The 23998-nt window shown below is 32.0% G+C and overlaps 1 protein-coding gene across 4 annotated transcripts; it reads left to right on the forward strand.

Moving 5' to 3' along the window:
- Positions 1-93: 93 nt before the first annotated feature.
- Positions 94-22407, forward strand: ATP7 (copper-transporting ATPase 1). Of its 4 annotated transcripts, XM_018508406.1 has the most exons (14): positions 94-172; positions 2198-2249; positions 15899-16290; positions 16619-16929; positions 17044-17265; positions 17686-17915; positions 17991-18180; positions 18274-18507; positions 18602-19472; positions 19559-20145; positions 20233-20436; positions 20513-20733; positions 20859-21020; positions 22247-22407. In XM_018508406.1, exons 1-14 carry the CDS (start codon positions 94-96, stop codon positions 22377-22379), a joined length of 3888 nt encoding a protein of 1295 aa, XP_018363908.1. In that variant the 3' UTR covers positions 22380-22407. The 4 variants fall into 4 exon arrangements, with proteins under 4 accessions (XP_018363908.1, XP_018363912.1, XP_018363909.1 ...); XM_018508410.1 differs by lacking the exons at positions 94-172; positions 2198-2249 and adding an exon at positions 3806-4139 and having other exon boundaries at positions 22247-22379; XM_018508407.1 differs by lacking the exons at positions 94-172; positions 2198-2249 and adding an exon at positions 6986-7781 and having other exon boundaries at positions 22247-22379.
- The last annotated feature ends 1591 nt before the right edge of the window (positions 22408-23998 follow it).

Consider the following 23998-nt stretch of genomic DNA (forward strand, 5'->3'; position numbering starts at 1 on the left):
CGCCGATGTACGCGTGGAGATGCTGAGGGGATGGTCGGTAGATTGGCATGATTCGCTTTAACACATCCGAGCTGCGTCTAGTTTTAAAAGAGAATGGCGATGGTGAAGAGAGTGGAATCGGTGGAGTGTCAAACCCTAGAGTCAGACAGTGACCCCATAGATACAGATGATGGTACGTCGAACTGCCTGTATTTCAGAAATCACTTCTCTTATTATTATTCTCCCAGATAGTTTTCCAATTCTCTAAGGTCCGATCTTTTATTATCTGGTTAACTTGTGATTTAAATTTAACCTCTTAATGATAATATAAAAGTTGTGTTGTTTTGCTAGCTGTGATATTTTTCTAGCTATGATCAATCACTAAACTAATGTATAAAAGAGTTCAAGTTTAAAAGTAAGACTATATTTAAAAAAAAAATATCACCCCATGTATCATTTTATCTTTGATGTTTAATGTTAAACAAGGATAAAATGACTTAGGGACACTCGGGTGGTACCTCTAAATGTAGCCTAATATAGGCACGTAATATATAAGGTCTGTCATTACAATGTTTGGTCATTGCAATGGAATGCATTTATTCTCACTCAAGTACTCCCCAGATATTATTTTATTCTTGCTTAATATTCAGTGAACAACAAGGATAAAATGATACCTGGGTGACAGTAGGATAGGAATCTGAACATATCTTGGATGGAGTTCAGTAATCTTTCTATTTTACTTTCGCCAAACTTTAAATATATTTGCTTTTTCATTTTAAGTATAACAATGTATTGTCGCAATGCTTATGAAATTATTTTATCCTTATTGTTTATCAAATGTTAAACGAAGAAAAATGATGCTTGCTGAGCATCAAAAAGTGGAACACACCCTAAGTTCATTCACAAAGAATAAGGTAAGACAAATTCTGCTAAAAATGTGACACTATTGTTAAAGAACTTTTTATATAGGAGTTTTTAATATGTATTAACGCAGTGCAATTTATTCTATTTCACTATTGGTAGATATTCTTAAACAAAAGAAGATTCTAAATTATAGAAGAGTATTTCATGATACAGAAAGCTATTCAGTTCAATGATAGGTTTGTTTCTTTGTAGTTAAACTAATGTACACTCATATTTAAAATAAAAAAGATGCATATTTGAAGTTTGGCAAAAGTAAGATAAAAAGTTTTAGTCCCGTTTTTACAATATATGGTTACCTAATGATTAAAGGTTATCAAGAAATTTATGAATGAATTTTATTGATGAATCTATTGGTAACTTTTAATCTTTTTTTTTAAGTAACTACATATTGTGAAAACGAACCTTAGTAGGAGCTTTCCAAGGCTACATTCAGAAATTTCACCCAGGTGCATCCAACTATTGTTTTATCGTTTGTTTAACATTCAGAACCACAAGGATAAAATGATACCTGGGTGCATTCGGTTTCTGAACGTAAGAGATACGTATCAATACAGAAGGTATTCTGTTTTTTCTTTCATTGAATATTGAACAAAGACAAAATGACTTCTGTGTCGATATGTCTTTTTTGAAAAGCTCCCATTGCAATTCAATGCAGCGACAAGAACAGGGCCAGTAGTGTTGTTCAAGACATACATGAATCGTTTAACGCGTTAAATAATTGAAGATAATGTCTACTTTTAAATATGAGTAAACGATCCAAACCTTTGTCTCGTGTCTTAAAATTCTTAGCTTGTGATAACAGATAACAAAGAAAACAAATTCTATCATTTACATAAAAATTTGTTTGTCTTATTAGCAAAGAAAATAAGTACATTGCTTGACAATAAATGTCCCTCTTAGAATATTCCATTATAATTTTTTTTATTAATCTTGTAACTTTTAAAACATTTGGTTTTTAAAATTAACATTCCGTGATGCAAATTTAGCACTTGCATTTTTGCTCGTTAAATCGTTGAGCTTTATATGCGATCATTATTACGCATGAACGATCTAAAAATTTATTATCTTTAACAAGATAAAAGTCTTTAGTCAACTTAGTTTTTCTACGATTTTAATATTAATACTCGTTTTTTTTTTTTAGTTTAAATACATTGCTTAATTTATTTCTTAAATTAAACAAAAAATATTGTTCCAATATATTCTCTAAAATTTTGTTTTGAATCACTAATATTCTTTCGCTCACAAGTACTATTTATTAATTGACATTATATTGTTTAATTAAATTTACTTGCAGAGAGGATCGATGCTGGAGATATCAAGGCACAAAATCGTTCTTCACAAAAAAGGTGAGTGAGATACTCATCTCTTTATATCTATGAATATTTTTTTATTCGAATTGAAATTTAAGAGGCAAATGTTTCTATATAGAATGTCCCAGACTTATATATCCTTTTTAAAATGAAGGGAAATAATTTTTTTAAATCTCAAAAATTTTAATAAATAAATTGGGTACGTTCGAATAGTGATATTTTCAACTTTTGGTTTTGACCGGAAATGAGGTTTCTAGACCGGATGTTGAATCTTTTATCACAACACAGAGTTTACTTTTTTATTTACTTTCAAGATTATTTTAAGATCAATGAAAGCATTTTCAGAAGAAATATTTAAAATAAAAGTTTCTTATTTTCTCTCTCATATATAATCCGAATCTGCAATAAAAAGTATATATTTAAACAAAAAACATTTTGCGTGGGTAGTCCATTTCCGGAACCGGAAGTTTAAAATATTCGATAAAGTGTATCCGATTTACTATCGAAATTTTTGTCATTTTAATAATTTTGCTCTCTCTCTCTCTCTCTCTTTTTATTTAAAAAAAAAAATATATATATATATCTTAAAAAGATTTTAATCGCAACTTATAATTCAAAAACCTTGAGATAAATGGAGCGTTGAACCAATGAATCATGCAGAAGGATTACGGCATTGACTTCAGTTTTTGTTGCATGTTTTGTTGCAAGAACAAATGTCGTTTAAAAACTAAAAGCGTAATAATGTCCTTGTAACTTGAAAGAGATCTCCAATTTTGTCGTCAGGGTTATCTTATCTGCTGCAGCTAAACCTCTCCAAGTACTGCATCATATAATACATTTGCACACGAAAATGAATCAGTTGCGCTCGATTTAATCGAAAACACCACAGTCATATTCTAATGTCACTTAGGGCGCGGCGACAGAATGTAGTGCGATTGTTTGCGTTATCGCAGTTACCGACATCATGGTAAAAATTATTTCGTCGAACAAGTTTAATTAAGTTTATCTTAAATATCCATGTCATGTATTACTTTACTATGATATCAGTAAGAAAATAATCATTTGATTGTTCAGTATCAATAATAATTTTCTAAAAGTTAATATTAAAAATATCAACGTTATTTTTCACTAAAAGGATCAAGCAAATAAATTACTATGAAAATAAAGAAAGTGATGAAAAACTAAATATTTTATCAATGTAAAGGACATAATTATTAAACGATCAAGAAACTTTAAAATCTCTATTACATTAACAAATATAATATAAATCTAAAAAATAGGTACGGTCAAAAATGACCGCTTAATACTTTTGATGTTAAGCAGTACTCTGATTTTAACGAATCTCCAATCTCTTGCGTTTAAAGAGTTTCTCGAAATCAAATCTCAACCAATACAAATAAAAATGATATTGGCTCCATATTTTTAATATTTTTTTACAAATACTGTTTGATAACATAGTTGCGAACGTATCTACAGCGTCGTGTTGTAACCGGAGGACCGATCGAATATCGAAATTGGAGTCTTGCAGATCGTCGTATTTGATTCGGATCCGTTCAGAGCGCAACGTGGATGTATTAACAGGTGTTTCATCGTCCTCCATGTTATCAAGTGCACAGAATCGCCCGGAGCAATATCAGTGTGCGTTCGAATCCGTCTAAGATATGTTACGACTCTATTATGAAACCTTATTAGTTATATACGTCTCGTTTCAATGAGAATCAGATGTAGTTCAATTAACGAGAAGCAAAAGTGATTGTAGCGGACAGAGAAAAGTTTGTCAGATTTAAATTTATGGGAACAGTAGTACGTGTATCTGAAGTAATTCATATATAGAAGGGGAATTTTCCAAGTGACACGTAGCGAAATGGCACGAAATTCTAAGAATGCGTGGAAATACAACGTATTAATTGAGACATCCGCCTCCGGGTAAGTTATATAATTGTTAACTTACACTCGGAAAAAATATAATGATGGCAACTATAAAGGTAACAACAAGTTTTATATGTAAAATTAATATGTTCGGAACAAAAGTTCGTAGCGCTACTTTATTTGTACATGTTTTTTTAAAAAAATTGTTAATAATACCATTTGATAAAGCAAAGTTTCACTTTCAAGAAATTCGTTTTTTCAATTATGGCACGTTGATTTTTGACAGAATTGTGAGCAATCAAAATAAAAAAGCTCCTTTTATTTAATCCGCAATAACAAAAAATCTTAAAAACATTTTTTTAAAAACGATTTTATAGCAAAATTTTAAACTTTCACGTTAAAAAGTCGAAAATTTTCGCAAATTTTTTTTTACACATGAAGACCTATAAATTGAAATAAAAATTTCCTACTTTGTCTAGCTCATAGTTTTCGATACGTAAAAATTATCGAACTCACAAAAACTTAAAAAACATAAATGATTTTTAGAAAATAAAAATTTTAAGTTTTAAAATTTTTTTAATTTTTTTAATTAAAAAAATTTTTTTAATTTCGCTCATTTTGAACGAAGTTCAACTTGAATTTGGAAGTTCGTTGCGCTTCGAATTTTGTTCCAATTCAATACATAATTGAATAAACTTATTACAGTTAAATAGACTTTTTGTTACAATAACTGTAAAATAGTTTATTCAATTATCTAGAGAGAGAGAGAGAGAGAGATTATTAAATTCATGATTTTTTATTATATAAATGCTGTATAAATAAGTGTACATACTTTTAATGCTATAATATCTTGTATATTGCAAAAAAATTATAATTTTTTCTCCGTAGTTATCATCTCTATTGATAACTAAACTCGGATGATAACATTTAAAAAAATCACAGTTTTAAATAAAAATTGAGTATTATTAAGTTTTAAACATATATATGTACATGCTACGAAAATAATAAATCATGAAATTAGTGTCGTCTTACTACTTTCTTACTCATAATCACTTAAATTTTAACAGGCACGCGAATTTCCATAAGTACCGACTTTAATAGTATCTCGTCGGTAGCAAAACTATTTAGTTGAGAAATTTTTTTTAACAAATCAAATATTTTGTTTATATAACAAAAATTTAATTTTGTTTTTACAAAATAATTTCTCTGCTTTGTAAATAAAAATATTTGTTTTACCAATTGAACAATTTAGTTCATATAAAATTATAGTTTTGTTCGGTATATTTTAACCAAACATTTTTGTTCGGTATATTTCAATCAAATTTTTGTTGCTACAGTAAAATTTTGATTCATAGAACACTTAAACATTTTTCCTAGTGTAGAAGAGCTATCTATAATAAATAGCAACAAATTATTACAAATAATGACGAATATATAATTCATTATGTATAATTGTTGTTTTTTAATTGAGAAATAAAATCTATATACTAAAACAGAAAATATTTACTCAACTAATAGTCGCTATCAGTATGTCTGTGCTGAGTGTAAGAATTTGAATTTTTCCAAGGATTCTCACTCTCGATCAACTCGTCCGTTTAAGTGAATCACGCTTTATTCTTGTCATTAATTTCCTATAATTATCTCCGGCACATTTTTTTGTCCGTCAGTAGCAATTCGTCTCTTTTGTTCAGAGATGAATTCCGAGAGACATGACCGGCAAAATTGGATTAATGTTCGCGACCATTCTCACTTTATTAAACACGAGCGTGTTACATTGTGATTCCCAGCGACTCATGATAAACAACGATCATCACATTAAATTGTATGCAGTTTAATAACTATTAAGCGAGATCATGCGTCTGAAGCGAATGCAATAACATTGTTGTTAAGATATACATATATTGACTAGATATAAAATCAATTAAAGATAATGCTCTGAAAATTATGATCTTTTGAAGGAAGATAACGTTCGATAAAATTTGTAGCAAGAAAAGGTTAACTTCAAATTAATTGGACAATTTGCAGATAATAAAGTTTTTTCGGTATTTATTGAAAGCGCGTTGTATTTAAATCTTCTTAATTACTCTCTGTTTCGTGAGAAGTATTTATCATACACATCCGGAAACATCTGAAAACATCTTAATTATACATATACGGAAAAAAATAATGTTATATTAATAGTATCTTAGTCTTTAATTGAAAATAATTTTGTCAAGTTGTTAATAGTATTATTGAAATAAATACATCATATTTAAATATTAAGTGTTTATTTTATTAATACTGTTATTGAATTAACAAGATTATTTTCAATTAAACTAATGCCGATAAATCAATTTTTTTCTTTCGTGTACATGTGCAATCTTTAAGGAATAACCGAGATACTCTTATCGTGTACTTAGAATGCAGCAACTTGAAAATCAACTTAATTATAACTTGTATAAACCATGTTTTATATTAAACAACTTTTCGAGTCAGATGAAATATTAATTCTTGCTTTGATACGTTATGCTTAAAATGCAATAGATACTTGATATTACTAGCCAGAGACACTTTGTGAGTAAAATTCAAAAGTGTATTTATCCTTCGGACTTCTCTCTCTCTCTCCCCCTCCCCCCCCCTCTCTCTCTCTCCTCTCTTTCGCAACGTCATCAACTTAAAAGAGTTCGCCTCCTTAAACTAATTTAAAAACTTCTCTGAAATTGAATGTCGGAATTTCAAGTCACTTGATATTCTTGCGTCATCAGTATAAAATACGCGATAATTTATTTTTCTCTCTTCCGTCACGCACATGCACGAGTATCACGAAGTCCCCTTCAATCTCGCTGAAATCATTATCTAGAGCACGGCCTTTCTCTCTCGTCCGAGTTACGCTTGTCCCAAGTAGTCAGCCTAGGTAGTCTGACTCACCTGGTCCTCCGGATATTCGCTCTCGCCTCGGTTTCGCTCGTGAAACATGTAGCATTTTCATATAACGTGTTGCGGTGTGATTGGTGTCTTTGTCGAGCTTCATATATCCTGAATCTTTGATCATTAATTTTTCTAGACGCAAAATATATTTTTATATAAACGATAACTTTTTACGGTTAGATACAGTGTTACGGTGTGCGGGACTAATTTAAAATGTTACTAGAGGACTGTTTTTTTTATACTTGGACTAGTGTGCACTTTTTGTCATTAAAGTGAAATAGACATATGTTTGAAATTTTGCTAAAACGAGACGAAAAGTTTTAGAGTGTAGTTAGTGTAGCAATTAAAAAACTAATGTTTGTGAAAACGAAAATGGGAACTTAACGCAGTTTTATTGTCGTTTAGTGCTTTTTTAGACGCGTGGAAGACTACTGTGACGATTACTTCAGTGAATCATCGCTCGTGGTCATACGAGGTTCCTGTCTCATTTTTGCAGCGATGTACACGTGATATTTACTATGATATGTTTATCTCTTAGGATTAGCTTAGGATTAATCTTTGGCTAGTGAGAGAAATGTGAATTGTGAGGGACAACTTGATGTGTGACAAAATAAGTCATAAATCTTGACTCGACGTCATGATGTTCTCTGGTCGTTTAATCTAAAGCGAGATGACTAAGTTCAGAGGTCCGTTGGTGCATCGGATGAGACGTGGGTATCACAGTTTGGTGGATATCACGACGAATGAAATGAACCGCTCATTGGTATCGTATGAAAATATAAGATTACTTGGGTTAGTATCCAAAATTGTTGTTTATACATATATACACTCAAGCTAAAAGTTTGGGAACAATTTTAAAAAATGGACATTTTTGGAATTACTCAAATATTCCGAACAATATGTTTTTTTTAATTATAATTCTTTAAATCTAATAATAGTTATTGGATTTAAAGAAAAATGTTAATTTAAATGATAATTTAATTTAAAGAAAAATGTTTATAAAATTAATTTATAAAAAACGTTTCCAAAAATTTAGTCTTGAGTGTAAGTAGAATCAAATCCGAGAAATTAAGTCGTTGATTTTCTAGAGTTAATCTCGATGTAGCATGTTCAACATCCTTCCGAATGTTAAAACGTCATATTTTTCTGCTTTAAATTAACTAAATATTAAATTAAAAAAACGGACAATTACGAGCCTTATTTAGAGCTCGTAATTACTACGCGATAATTAGTGCGATTATATTATCAACATATGTTTCATATCTTACATAAATATAATAACTGAACGTTTCGGTTCAATTTGAGTCGCGTATTAAGGCTCTTAATTGTCCATTTTTTCTATTTAATATTTGTTTAATATTTGACTCAAGAGTCCAACTCTGATTATTTGCTTTAAATTAAATCGAATATCTTAAAATGCAAATATCCGTTGTACTTCGAAAAATTGCTTCGAATTAAATCATATATTTCGCATTTGCTAAGATCAAGCATTTTTTGTACGATAAAATCGAACGATTTATATATATATAGTTTTTATTTGATATTTATTTCTGTGTACGATAATTAGAATTATCATTCAATACTCATGCTTTGATGAAAATAATTATTATCATATTTATTTATGGACAAGAAAGTTCACTCATTGTCAGAGGAAGATAGTGTTGACAATCGTTATATAATAAGTGATAAGTGTACATGTTTTATATATAGAATTAATGTACAACCACGTATTTGATGATAATTTATTTAACTATATATATGTACAGTGAGAACAAAAAATATTCGTACAAGGAAATTTTTTTATAAAAAAAGTCTTATTTGTAATAAACATTAATTAGCAATTTTATACAATGAATATACTCTGTTTTAACATAAACAAATAAGCTTCGCATGTATTCCTGATTAGAAGCTAAATTTCTCAACTGTACGAATACTTTTTGAGCTAACAATAGTACTTTTAATTTCCGCTTATTTTTCAGCTGATATATTTTCTATAATTAATACACATCTTTTTGGTATATATAATCTTAAGAAACACAGTCTATTTTATTCTTTATGAATAAATTGTTAATTGCAGCAAGAAATTATCGTCGAATCGACATCGAATTGGTGTTGAAATCATCGTGTCGATATCGATTCGACGACTCATTTCTCGCTGGATAATATTTACTTTTTAAAAATACAGTTTTTTTAGAAAATATTTTCTCTGTACGGCGCGAATACTTTTTGCACTTTTATACTGTACTAATTTTGTACTGTACATTAATTTTACATAAATCTTGTATACAGTTATCATCTACATATATAGTTGCTGCCATTATGTCTTTTTCTCTGAATACCATGAGAATTTCACATGACGCTTTCTCAGGAACCAAGAAATATTATGCTTCAATGGTGTATTATAAGCTTGTACAATGGTTGCAAAATATCAGCGGAATTCTTATTAGAACCTCATTAATACGTATTTGGATTTTCATTAAGTTTCTTTTGCAGTATGCATGCATATGTGTCTAGCTTGCCAAATGAAAGTTTATCATGAGCAGAAAGCGTGCCTTTTACTTGAACTAGTAACTTTCACGTGCGTTAAAATTAAGATTGCCTATAGTATCGTGCGACTTTTAAACATAAGCTATACCTATTTCTGCGTAACCTACACAATCAGAATTTGCCATTGCGTTAGCTATGTCTTGCGATACAAAACCGCCAAGATGCACGAGCGTCCTTGCCTGGCAATATTGGATCTGCCTTTGACGTCGATCATGCTCGACTTATCGCGTACACTCCGTTTAATTTGACATTCTGTAATGATAAAATGCCGCGTTGTTCAGCGATTAGGAAACCCTCGTGCTTGTACATCTGCTGAATAATAATACAATGTAGTATGCGTAATGAACGATTCGTCCTTATCTTTTACATTTATTATATTCCAAAAAAAGCATTAGCCAGGAAATATGCACTTGTAAACATTGCCAATTATATAATACGTAATTATAGCTTTATAATTGTACAAAGTAAAACATATTTTATTTTTGTGTTCAAACTTAAAACCAATACTTATATATAAGTCCAGTTTACTTAAGTCCTTGTTAAAATTTTGTGTTGAACTTTTAACGTATCCGAATATTAATTTAACATAATGTGATTTTTTGAATATTATTTGAATATTTTATATTAAATTGATATTTTAAACATTTTTTAGGCTTAAATACATAATTTATGAGTAAATGAACAAATAACAAAATTAATGTATTTTAAAACGTAAATTCTAAAATAAAAATAAATAAAATCCTACAATATTAATTTAATATAGGTATCATAAATGTTAATTTTACTGAAAAAATATACTTCCACAGTTTACTTACAAATTGTGTTAATGTTTGTGCTAATTTTTTACATAATATCTGTCTTACTTTGTAACGTATTCGTCTTATGTTAAATTAACACAAATATTTGAATGGACCATTTGGGACACATGAAATGTATTAAACTTAACGCTCACAATTCCAGAAATGGATTATCCTTATCATTCCAAATTACTATTCTATTATAGATTATCCTTATATATCTTTCCAAATTATTATTTTAGATATATTAATTTCAATGTGTTGACATGAGATATAAGTCAACATAAATATGAGTGAATCGTTTAAAATAGGGATGCTCCGAATATCCGAAAAGTATCCGGTATCCGGTATTAGCCCGCACTTTTTTACTCCGACCAGATAGTCAGATATCATTAGTATCCGGGAATATATCCGGTTGAAATTTTATATTGAAAGTTTGCGTCATTGATGCAGACTTCCTTTCAGCTGAACTTTGTACACAGTTTATCTTTCCTCTTTTTCTTTTTACGTTGAGGAGATAAAAAAAAATTAATTGTGCAAGAAATTCAGCTAAGGCTGTATTCCTGTATTCACAGAGCGATATCAACAGTATCAGCGCTATCGTGTCATTCTATGTTTATCATTCATTAGATGTAAAACAAAAACAGGATATAGAGCGTGTTCCGAATTACACATGAAGCGCTTGCTGCATCATTTGTCCTTGTTGTTCATCGAATACTAAAGAAGGATAAAATGATACATCATGCCACCAACGACATACTATTAAAGTCAATCCTAGGCAAATTTTCGTCCATATAAAAAGGGTCCTGAAGGCCCGGAAGTAATTAAAGAACGCTGACATTATCAATAATCGATATAAATTTACGATTATTAACATAAATATTTGGATAATATATCATTAAATTTTTGTTATATAAATGTTCTATAAATATATAAGTATGTATACTCGTAATGCTATAATATTTTATATATTGCTGCAAAATTACAATTTTTTTCTCTACATTATCATCTCTATTGATAATCAAACTCGGATGATAACATTAAAATCATAATTATTACCACTATTTTTTCCTTACAATCCCTTTTCCTTTTTACTCTCTTTTTTTATTCAGCCTTTTTTTAAACATTGTCCCGGAATCCGGAAAATATCGGATATCCGACTCGAAAAATTGCCTTCTCGGATATCCGATCGGACATCGGATATCCGATGTTACACTCTTTTCGGATATCCGATATCTGGAGACACGGTAGTGTCTCGACGTTAACATGTCCGATATTCAATAATTTTACGATTCTGTGCATCCCTAGTTTAAAACACGTGAGAAATGTTTTGAATTTAACAAACGATCCATTCCAACTTATATTGATTTATGTCTTACGTGTCCAACATATAGAACAATAATAATATATCTAAAACAATTCTTTAAAGATAAGTAAAGATAATCCATTTCTGGTATCATAAGTGCCAAGTTTAATGGTAAGTGCAGGTGTAATGAAGAATAATTTGGAATGATAAGGATTATCCATTTATCTTTATCATTTCAAATTATCGTTCTAGGTTTATGTGTGTGTGGGTGTGTGAGTGTGTGATCTTATCTTTGAAAATTATTATTATTTTAGAAATATTATTATTGTTTCTCACATGTTGACACATATAAGGCTGCGGTCAAAGTTTCACTACAAATGCTTGCAGCGTTTGGTTGACCAATTACAAAAAAGAATTTTACAAATTGACCAATCAAAAATTGCTTTAAAGCATTTGTAGCATCGCGTTGACCGTACCATTGGTCAACATAAATTTGAGTAGATCGTTTGGGACACATAAAGTATGTTAAATTTAAATTTTTCCTATCATGAATCAAAAATTATTTCCTCGAGATTAAAATAGGACGAGAAAAATATTTGAGGGGGAAAGTTCAGTCTTCGTTCGTAAGGGTGAAATCAATTTAGTCTCGATTATCCCCTAACCGGCACCTTCCATGGAATTCCAAATATTCGAGCTCTTCATCGAACGGTCCTTCGACGCCTCCAGGTCGGCATTGTCACGTATGCCGAGCTGGTCGCATATCAGCTGGCTACGCGCGATCATCCGGCTTTTATTCTCTCTGTTGGACGCGACAAAGAAGTGCCGTGGGCAAAAGGCGATCCGTGAGCAACCGATCGTGAGGCAGACGATTAGTGAAGTTATCAGTCGCTCGGTGATATCAATTCGTGTCGAGTATCGCGTAATATTTTGGTGCCGTGTCTTCCCCACTTATACGCCGTCTTCGATTCGCACGATCGTAGAAATCGCGAACGTTTCTGCAATCTGCTGGCGAAAAATCGCATTTCCATAGGGGTGACCGATTGACGATCGTGCGTTTCCCTGGATCGTTCTCTCTACAGCGTATCTGATTATCTGAAATAGTCGGACGACATAGTTGGACGTTGAAGTTTCCATGGTGAATAGCGATAGAAAATCCGGTTCGGTTTGTTAACGTTGGTTGAAATCGAATCGCAATTTTGTATCACGGTTTTTATCAAAGCGCGACAATAGATAGGTGGACAATGAAGTAGAATTTACCTTGATAACATAAAATTTTCCCGTGAAAACTCCTTTCATAACGATTAACGTTCACTTATTAGGAAAACCGATTACATAGAAACATGTTGCGTATGTTACTTATTTTTTAAAACGTTGTTACAATGCTCCAGTAAATAAAAACAGGGACATCCTTCTGAAGTAATTATTTCTGTAATAGTTTTCCAGAAGCTAATATCTTTGGCTACGTTTGTGGAGCACGCTATCAGCACTATTGTGTCATTCTACCTTTATCGTTCATTGGACGCGAAACAAGGCTAAAATGATGTAATTAGTGCTGATAGCGTGCTCTCTGAACACAGCCTAGCATGTTTCTGAAAAATTACTTCAGAAAAACAATTATCAGAAAGATGTTCCCGTTTATTTACTCGATCATTGCAAAGTTTTAAAGAACAAGTCACATACGCAATATGTTCCTACATAATTGTTTTATATATTGTAAATTGTATATTGTAAATTCCCTGAACGTAGCCCTTATATCTCAACATAAAAAATTGACAATTTTTTAAATTAGCAAATGTCTACTTCGATTTGTTGAAAATATAACTTTGTTCCAAATTTTTTTTTTTTCAACTCTGCGTGCCTATTTATCGTGCCGGACGATAGGAAATAGATAATTTTCGAGAGTCTGAATTGAGAAAGATAAGAAATCATGACGTAAAATATTGCAACAAAAATATTTTTAAAAACTTCAAGGTTTAGTATTGGAAAACTTCAGACTCTATTTGATGATGAGTAGCGAAGAAAGGCTGCCTCTTCTTGGCGACAAAACTTATGGCGCCATTAATACTTTCCGGTAAGCTCTTTGGAGAACTGCTTAATTGTTATGTAATGTTACGTTTCCAAGAAACGTTGTTAGGAAATGATTTCTATAAAATTGTTCTAGATTTAATTGATTTTCTGTTTCCTTATAGATCAAATGAAATAAAAAAAATAGAGATTCGAATGGATCTTAGCCACTTTTGAATAGTTTTAGGAATGATTATCTATATAATTTCTTAAGCATCTTTGTCATTAACATGACACAAGAACAGCTTTGAAAAATCGAATTGTAACGAAATAAACTCGCACATTAATTCTCTTCTCAGTTTCTTGACTGCACGGAAAGAACGACTTTGCTGAAGTATTTAAAATTTTATCCAAATAGAGAGATCTGAAAATAATTTTGTTGGATCACCATCAAAATAATTATGTATAGGAATCTCAAACATAATGAACAATACTTCAAAAAAATTGACAATTTAGGAACCAATTTGAACGTTCTACATAATTATTTTGATTATTTAATAAAATTATTTTCAGATCTGTATCTAGTTAAATTTTTAGATACTTTCGCAAAACTGTTCTTTTCATGTATAATTGTATATTTTAATATCAAATTTATAATTTATAATCCTGTCCGTCTGCGTAGTATTCTAGTGAATCAATTTATCTGCGTGACGTTTACAATGCAACTTTGTTCAATGCAACTTATAATGCAACAACAATTTACAATGCAACTTCGATGAATATTGTTGTCTGCAAAGCTCGCTGAGAAATTTGCTTCCGCAGTCGACATACTATTGTTATCCGCGAGCCGTGGATTGCAGATAAAGAGAATTTTTGACGAAATTCGAGATATGTATGACCGACTGAGGTTCTTTCCATTGTCTTCTTATGATAGATCATTGCATGTTAAACATCAGTTGAAATTCTCTACTGTAAATTAATAGCGCACGCCATTAACTTTTAATTTTGTTGAATCTTCTCGAAACTTTTATGATATCTTATCTACGATACTGCTTATTCACTGTAATGATGAATATGAGATTTCTCAGTTTATCGCGTCAGTGAGACGGGTTGCGCAAATGTTTAAAAAAGATTACCACAGTGAATAAAATGGAAAAAGAATTGACTAATTAACGTATTTATCATGTAATTAAATTGTTTAAATGTAATTTGTTAATTCTTTCTCTGTCCAAGATCTCCGAGCGATTTCTAGTATCATGGACATAAGGCTTTAGAATAGAATATGTGGAATATATCGTTAAAAGAAGTAATAAAGCCTAAATATAAAATGTGATTGCTAATTTATTAAAATAGTATTAAGCAATATATTTATTAAGATAATATAGTAAATGTATTAAAGAATAAAAGAGAAATGAGTGTGTTCTTGGATAAAAAAAGAAGAATAAATATTTCTAATATGAACATTTGATTGCAAATGCTTTATTGTCGAAATAATGAACACAAATAAATTTGAAATAATGACTAAATCAGGTCAAGCATGCTTAGGCATGTGTGAAAACAAACAAAATACCACTTGACTTTTAAAGCCATTATTATATGTAATAGTACTATATGTGCCCATTATTTCGAAGCATTTGTGACCTAATAATCATTCATCAGTAGCATTATTATCATCAATAGGAACATTTGTTTTTTTTCTCCAGAAATATGCTTACAAAGTTTTAAAACATATTTTTTACTTATTCTGCACAATTATTTTATATATATATATATATATATACATATATATTACATTTATTATATAAATATTAAATATTTGACAATATTATAATATATAATTATTATATGTACGATATAAATATTACACAGGGTGAGGTCCATTTAACTTGAAAACCTTGAATATTTTACTTATTTTTGATGGTACGAAAAAATGTTTTAGATGAAAGTAAAATAGTTTTGAGAGGGACGTATTTTTTTACGGGATTGAAGGTGTTTTTTTCCACGTGAAAGCACCATATAGATATAAAAATCACTTCAAAGCGATTTATTTTTATAGATATTTTTACGTAAAAACTAGTAAAATTCAAATTATTATTAATTGGTATTTCTCACACATCATATTGCACTAAATTTCAACAATGAAACGCATTATATTCTGGGAAAAATTAAATTAAGATCGATAATGTCTTACCTTCATTGTACCAAAGCTATAGGAACCACTTGCACAATTCTGAGTTCATTGTTAAATTTTACAGGGATGGCTCCGACGACACCGATTACGAGGGTACCACGCATCGCATACCGGAAGCACGGCAGCTCGTGGAGGAGACCAACACGGTTAAAATCAACATTAAGGGTATGACCTGCCAGAGTTGCGTGACGAACATCGAGAGGATAATCGGCAAACGGCCCGATGTCGTTAACCTCAGGGTGATTTTGGAGGAGAAAGCCGGCTACATTAAGTATAAGGCCAACGAGACTACGCCACAAATATTGGCGGAGGCGATCGAGGAAATGGGGTTCACCGCTACCCCGTCCGACGAGTCTACGGAATACGAAGAGAAAATTTCTTCAGTACTTAGCACCAGTATCTGCTTCATACACATAGAAGGAATGACGTGTACGTCATGTGTTAAAAACATTACCGGTGAGTTGACATCTGAAGATAAAATAAACTCGGGGTGCGTGATTCAGCACTCATCGATGCCAGTATCTGAAAACTGGATACTAGGGAATCTAAATTTTTATTTATTCTATCTGTAATTTTTGCATCCATTTAAAAAAAAGATTGTATATGAACAAAATTGATTGTCAATGATTGTTTGTATATGAACAAGCAATCATTGTCAATCAATCTTGTTCAATGTAAGCAATAACTGATGTTTGAAATTTTGAAATTTTATGCTTTGTATTCAGATCTTACATTGCTTAGATCCGACATTTCCTGTAAGAGTCATATATATTTTCTTCTGTAGGTGCTCTGTCCAAAAAGCCCAGTATAAAGAACGTAAACATCAGCCTGAAGAATAAAGAAGCCAAAATTTATTACAGTACTGACTTAACGCCCAATCAGATAGCAATTTATATACAAGAGTTAGGCTTCAACGCGTATGTGAAAGAATCGGACGACACTGAGAGATCGCAATCGGATCTTGTCCTTAATAAAAAGAAGAAGAAGAAAGAAGTGGAGAAGAAGAAGGTGGAGAAGGAGGTGGTATTGCAAGCAAACGGAGCTGGTGATATCAAAGAACTGTCGAAAGAACAAAAGTGCTTCCTGCATGTAACAGTACGTTATACCTTGTATTTTTGTACATATTTACAAATTTTCCATGTAATAATGTAACGCTTTGCGTTAGCATTATAAACGACTGGATAATGGATTGATTTTTTTATGAAAAAGGGTATGACTTGCGGTTCCTGCGTTGCTGCGATAGAGAAACACTGTAAAAAGCTGTACGGCGTAAACAGCATATTAGTGGCTTTGATGGCTGCCAAGGCAGAAGTCACATACGATCCTAGCAAAATAAGAGCGGGAGATATCGCTTCCAGTATATCAGAATTGGGTTTCCCTACGACCTTAATCGAGGAATGTGGGAGTGGAGAAGGCGATGTCGAATTAAAAGTAAGATAGTTGAAGATTTAAGTTATTTTCAGATTGTGGCATTAATATTAATTGAAAACAGATATCTCTTTGTCCATTTAATTGGTAAATAAATCCCGCTTGTCTATAATGGCACGATTCTTGAATGTGCTTGGTATAAAAAGATTTTAATTTAAATTATGTAGAAAGTTAATATCTGATTCAGAAAATAAAACCGCTCAATGAGCGCTTAGCGATTCTTTTTTCTGATTGGTCAGTTATTTGTATAGTATCAAGTGAACCATAGCCTGATTCTTACATTTAGTACTTTGCTGAATCTAAATGTATAAATCAATCGTAATAAAGAATCACTAAGAACGCTTAGTGGCTTTGTCTTCTGAACATAACTATTTTGTATATACATTTTACGTAGCACAATCCTGACTAACAAGTTGATTTCAGATCATGGGCATGACGTGCGCATCGTGCGTGAATAAAATAGAGTCGTCCGTGAAGAGGCTACCTGGTATACGATCGGCGATGGTTGCTCTAGCAACACAGCGGGGAAAGTTCAAGTACGACGTGGAAAAGACCGGTATCAGAGATATCGTCGAATGTATCAATAAATTAGGGTTTACGGCCCAACTATTTAGCAATCGAGATAAGGAGAGCAGAGACTATTTGGATCAAAAGTAAATACAATTTTTATGAATAATGTATGCATTGTGATATACAAGAGTTTTTAATGATCATTGTCTGTGTCACAGAGAAGAGATAAGTAAATGGCGGACGGCATTCTTGGTATCGCTGATTTTCGGAGTTCCATGTATGGCAACGATGACGTATTTTATGATAGTTATGTCCTATGGTAATAAAACGCATGAGGAGATGTGTTGCATAGTGCCTGGCCTTTCCTGGGAAAATCTGTTACTCCTCGTGTTCTCCACACCAGTACAGGTATGCGCGCAATATGATAGACACATTTACCTTTACCGTATCTCGCCGTGTATGTTTTGAATTAATTATTCGCATTACTATTCGCGCGCGCAGTTCTTTGGCGGTTGGCATTTCTACGTGCAAGCCTATAAAGCTTTGAAACATTGTACGACTAACATGGATGTTTTAATCTCAATGACTACCACGATCTCATATCTTTACTCCATCGCCGTTCTCACTGCCGCTATAATAATGAAAGAGAACGTCAGTCCACAAACGTTCTTCGACACTCCGCCGATGCTTCTTGTCTTCATCAGTCTGGGAAGATGGCTCGAGCATGTAGCGAAGGTATTTTATATTTCAATTTCTTCTGTGTAAAAAGATATATAAAATATATCACTATATATATGAAAAATAACTTTAAAATATATTTCGCTTTTAGGGAAAAACATCCGAAGCTCTCTCAAAACTATTATCTTTGAAAGCCACAGATGCTGTGTTGGTTTCGTTAGGATCCAATAATGAAATACTATCAGAACGCTTGATAAGCATCGATTTGGTGCAACGCGGCGACGTACTGAAAGTGGTCCAAGGCGCTAAAGTGCCCGTTGACGGTCGCGTACTGTCTGGTCAATCTGCATGCGACGAAAGTCTGATTACGGGTGAGAGCATGCCAGTGCCAAAGAAGAAAGGTTCATTGGTAATTGGCGGTTCGATCAATCAGAATGGACCATTGCTGGTCACCGCCACTCACACGGGCGAACACACAACGCTGGCGCAGATCGTTCGCTTGGTGGAGGAGGCGCAAACGAACAAAGCACCTATCCAACATCTGGCTGACAAGATAGCCGGTTATTTCATACCCCTGGTCATAGCAGTCTCCATAGTGACGCTAGTGATTTGGATTATCATCGGCTACATAAATGTCGAGCAGTTGCCCATATCACACAATGATCAGATCAATAAACACGGTATGAATCGTGAGGAGATCATATTTCAGTACGCTTTTAGAAGTGCCCTGGCAGTACTCGCGATCGCTTGTCCCTGTGCGCTCGGCTTGGCCACACCGACCGCGGTTATGGTTGGTACAGGCGTAGGCGCGCTGAACGGCATCCTAATTAAAGGCGCTGAGCCACTGGAGAATGCACACAAAGTCAAATGCGTTCTCTTCGACAAAACAGGAACGTTGACGCACGGTACTCCGACCGTCACCAAGATCGCTTTATTCGTGGAAGAGAGGATCTGTTCACTGGGGAAGATGCTGCTAGTCGTTGGCACAGCGGAAATAAACAGTGAGCATCCTATCGCATCAGGTAAACATCATGTTTCTTGTGTAATTACATTTACATTAATGTTTAATTACGCGAAAACGTGTAATGATTGTTAATTCTTTTTGAAGCAATCGTACGCTTCGTGAAAGAGACACTCGGATTGACGACTACTGGACAGTACTCGAATTTCCAAGCGGTTGCCGGTTGTGGTTTAAAATGTAAAGTAACCCATTTGGACGGCGCACTGTTCGAAGTATTGAAATCCGAACAGATCGTCAACTATATGAATCATGCATACGATTCGCCAGTTGGAACGTACATTCTCAATAACGTGCCCATCGAAGCTATGCCGATTGCCGAGATAACACAAGAGAAGCAAAACATAGATCTACAATTACTTTTAAGTCCCGGTATGCGTGGCGATCCAGGTGACTTAGATGACATGTACGAGGTCTGCATCGGTAACCGGGAATGGATGCGCCGGAATGCGATCAATATTCCGGAGGAGGTTGAGAGGCAAATGGTTAACGAGGAGGACCTAGGACACACCGCAGTCCTAGTCTCAATAAATAATATGCTTGTCGCTATGATCAGTGTCGCCGATACAGTGAAACCAGAGGCACATCTCGCCGTTTACACCTTAAAGAAAATGGGATTGCAAGTAATTCTCTTGACGGGCGATAACAGGAAAACCGCGGCTTCAATTGCCAAACAGGTACGAAATGATGAGATTCTCTTATACTTATAAGATTTAATTTCTACGATAAAATCAATTTCTATTGGCTTTCCTGGGAATATATAGGTTGGCATCAGCAAAGTTTTCGCGGAAGTCTTACCATCACACAAGGTGGCTAAAATTCAGCGACTGCAGGATCAGGGTCTGAGAGTCGCCATGGTGGGAGATGGTGTCAATGACAGTCCGGCTTTAGCTCAATCAGATGTCGGCATTGCTATCGCATCGGGAACAGATGTTGCTGTGGAGGCTGCCGACGTGGTTCTGATGCGCGTAAGTCATATACCAATAAGTGAAAGTAATATGTCCTACAAATTGTTACATGAAAATAATGTCAAATCTTTTGCAGAACGATCTTCTGGACGTAATCGCGTGTTTAGATCTATCGAGAAAAACGGTCTGTAGGATAAGACTGAATTTCTTACTCGCTAGTGTCTACAATCTTCTGGGCATTCCCATAGCTGCCGGGGTATTTAGCTCCTTTGGTTTCTTCCTACAGCCATGGATGTCTTCCGCCGCCATGGCTTTAAGTAGCGTGTCAGTAGTAGGAAGTTCCTTATTATTGAAACTGTAAGTAATTGTATCTCTTTTTAATTTTTAAATATTTATGTCGTTTTAAAAAAAGAAAGAAATAGCAAAATTATATTATTTAATAATGAATAGAATATTTTAATGTATATTGATTATCTATGCAGTTATCGTAAACCAACTAAAGCCACATTGGAAACTTCCGAATATACAGCAGCTATGCAAGCCCATTCCACAGCTCGAACGATCGAATTGGATACGATATCACTTCATCGTGGATTGGATGATTCGGTCGTACCAATAAATAGATCGACATCCACATTGTCCAGGTATAGGCAAATGAATATGTTGCGTTTACAAAATTCTATTGGCAGTAACTCCATTGCTTAACATTCTGCACAACTAACTGATGTTAACTCTGGGAGGAAATTATTTGTTTCTTATACTAACCATGTACAAAATGCCAAAATTATTTTTGATAATGCAACTTATGCTCTTCCCTCTCCTCGCTTATTGCTTATTGAATATTATGTTTATAATTATTGTTTGCGAATAATATAATCATATGTAACTAATCAATAACTTTTCATGCTTAATACCCTTTGTAAATAACTTATATAATTTAATTAAGTATATATTTTGATAAATTCGGGTTTTGTAAAATATACTTTATTTATTATATATATAATTTTGAAATATATTTTTTTAATAATTTTCACTTAAAATTTTTTAAAAGGATAAAAAATCTAACTTCTGCCTAACTTCTTATTCGAGAGACTTGAAAAGAAATTGATATCGATATACATTGAATATTAAGAATCATTCTGTATGTGTTTTCTAAAATCAAGCTGTAATTTCATGTATGAGTTATGTTATTCTTATTTCATAATAACTAGATTTGATTGAAATTATGATTTCTGCTGGAAGATTTTATTTCATATGTTACAAAAGTTTCACTTATTCTCAAGAAATACTGGTTCGTTACTTATAACAAAATATAAGACTGAGAAAAAGAATGTTCTCGCCTGCGGAGAAATGTATTATCTAATTGAAATTATCTTCGTTATAGATATAGTTCTTTACAATGAATAATGAATGAGATTAAATAATTAATGAATAAATATTATATAGATAATTAGTGAAATATGTAAATAGGTTACACTGTGGAATGTCCGAAAAATTGTATGAATATAATGTATGAATTTTATTCTACTGTACAAATATTTTCGATGGATAAATACTCATATGTGCATCTTTAATTACATTACCTAATCCTACTTGCGACTAATACATTTGCAGTAATCACCTCCATAGAATGTACTTTACATGAAAAGAAGTACATTTTATGCAGATTTTTATGTTATTCATGCTGTTAATACATTACATCTCCATTGGGAAAAATAACAAATACATAATTTATTGAAGTGCATTTACAAAACTAATATAATGTGTTATTATGTTATATACCATTGTCACATACAATACCTATTTGGATAGTGAAAAATTAGCTAATATTAAAATTAATGTTAGCGCATTGCACAAAATCTATTTACAGAATATTTGGAAAGTCAAAAGTCGAGGTGGAAGGCCATCTTCTTGGCGAGGAAACAGATGAAATTGACTTAGCTGTGGATTTTTCAAATTATCGTAAAAACGTGAAGAACTCTGCGGACATAACTTCTGTATAAATTTTATAAGAGTATTATTTGACAAGGATTTTTTCTTCTGTTAATTTTGCAGAAAATTGATCGAATGTTGTCAATAATTTTCTTTTTTTTAATATTATAACAAAAAACTAACAGAGAAAAATGTAATAAAGAGTCACAACTAATAATTCTATTATAATATTTACAAGACAATTTTCATCTGTCACGTTAAAAATAAGCTGCATCACAAAAGCAATATCAGTAATTTGTATAAGACTTTGTTACTTGACAAATTAATTTGAGTGATATTTATGCTCAAACGAATTAGTTAATATATTTTTATAGACTTTATATATTAAGATGTATAAATAATACTGATTTATCTAATTATAAATGTTTGATAACAGGATATAATACTTTTTTCATTGCAATTAATACAAGTATGAACAATATAGTTTTATCTCATTATACAGGGTTGCTCAAAAGTGTGGAAAGTTGTTTCTCTTTAAAATTCAGTGTACAGACATGAAAACATGTCGCTGCGATTTCACATTAATTTAATTTGTAATATTAATACACTGAGCAGCGTTTTTTCACAGAGTATCTCTGAATATTCCTATTAGTTACACGATAATGTGGAGTATGGAGTTGATCACCTTTCTTTTCCTTTAATTGAAGAAAAAATTGCAATAGCAAGGTGACGCTGAAAATTTGTAATACAGAATCGCAATTGCAACAGACCCTTTCAAAATCTAATCTCGCCTGTGACTTTGGGAAAAGGCCAATTGAAAAAATTTCTAAATTCCTATTGAACTTAAAAAAAAATTTATTTTTATTCATTTTGCGTATTAATAAATTAAAATAGTTCTCGCGTACTCTCTATGTCGATGACCAGCACTCGCGCCAAAAGCTAGAAATATTTTTTTGAAATATCGGAATGTGTTTCGTTTTCCGATATCTTCGTTTTTACAAAAATTATTATGGAGTTTTCACACTTTTGGGAAACTATATACAGACGTACTTAACTCAAATAGTAAATGAGAAAAATTACATCTCTCTCTTACATATATTTTATAAAATATAAGTAGTTTCTATATATATGTTTTCGTTTTTACAAAAATTATTATGGGGTTTTCACACTTTTGGGAAACTATATACAGACGTACTTAACTCAAATAGTAAATGAGAAAAATTACATCTCTCTCTTACATATATTTTATAAAATATAAGTAGTTTCTATATATATGTCTCTATACTCGCCATATATATACTTTATATACGTTTTGTACACTACAAGAAATTGCATACTCTTTTTTTCTAGACGTTAAAATACAAAACTATTTTATATAAAAAATGAACTAGGAAATTTTGGAGAAATTAAAAAACTTTTTTGAAGTTATATTCTCAACTAAGTTTTTTAAATTAAATAAAATATTTTTTAATATACAACATACATATGGTAGAGAGCGCCAATGATCGGTCAAAATTAGATATTATGAATACAATATATATATATATATATATATATATTGTATTCATAATATCTTAATTTAAATTTAATAATCTCAGATGTGACTGTGCGCCGAAAATTCGGACGTTAACTACAATCGATTTGAGACGCTAATAATATAAATATGATGAGCCGAAACATTCGGTCATTC

This window comes from Trachymyrmex cornetzi, unplaced genomic scaffold (assembly GCF_001594075.2).
Source record: "Trachymyrmex cornetzi isolate Tcor2-1 unplaced genomic scaffold, Tcor1.1 scaffold26, whole genome shotgun sequence".
NCBI lineage: Eukaryota > Metazoa > Arthropoda > Insecta > Hymenoptera > Formicidae > Trachymyrmex > Trachymyrmex cornetzi.

Bases quoted from the DNA above. Each gene is read 5' to 3' on its own strand.
- ATP7 (XM_018508406.1), top strand. From the start codon at position 94: ATGGCGATGGTGAAGAGAGTGGAATCGGTGGAGTGTCAAACCCTAGAG. The intron at 17,916-17,990 runs GTAAATACAATT...TCTGTGTCACAG, and splicing joins AGAGACTATTTGGATCAAAA to AGAAGAGATAAGTAAATGGC. The intron at 20,734-20,858 runs GTAAGTAATTGT...TTATCTATGCAG, and splicing joins AGTTCCTTATTATTGAAACT to TTATCGTAAACCAACTAAAG.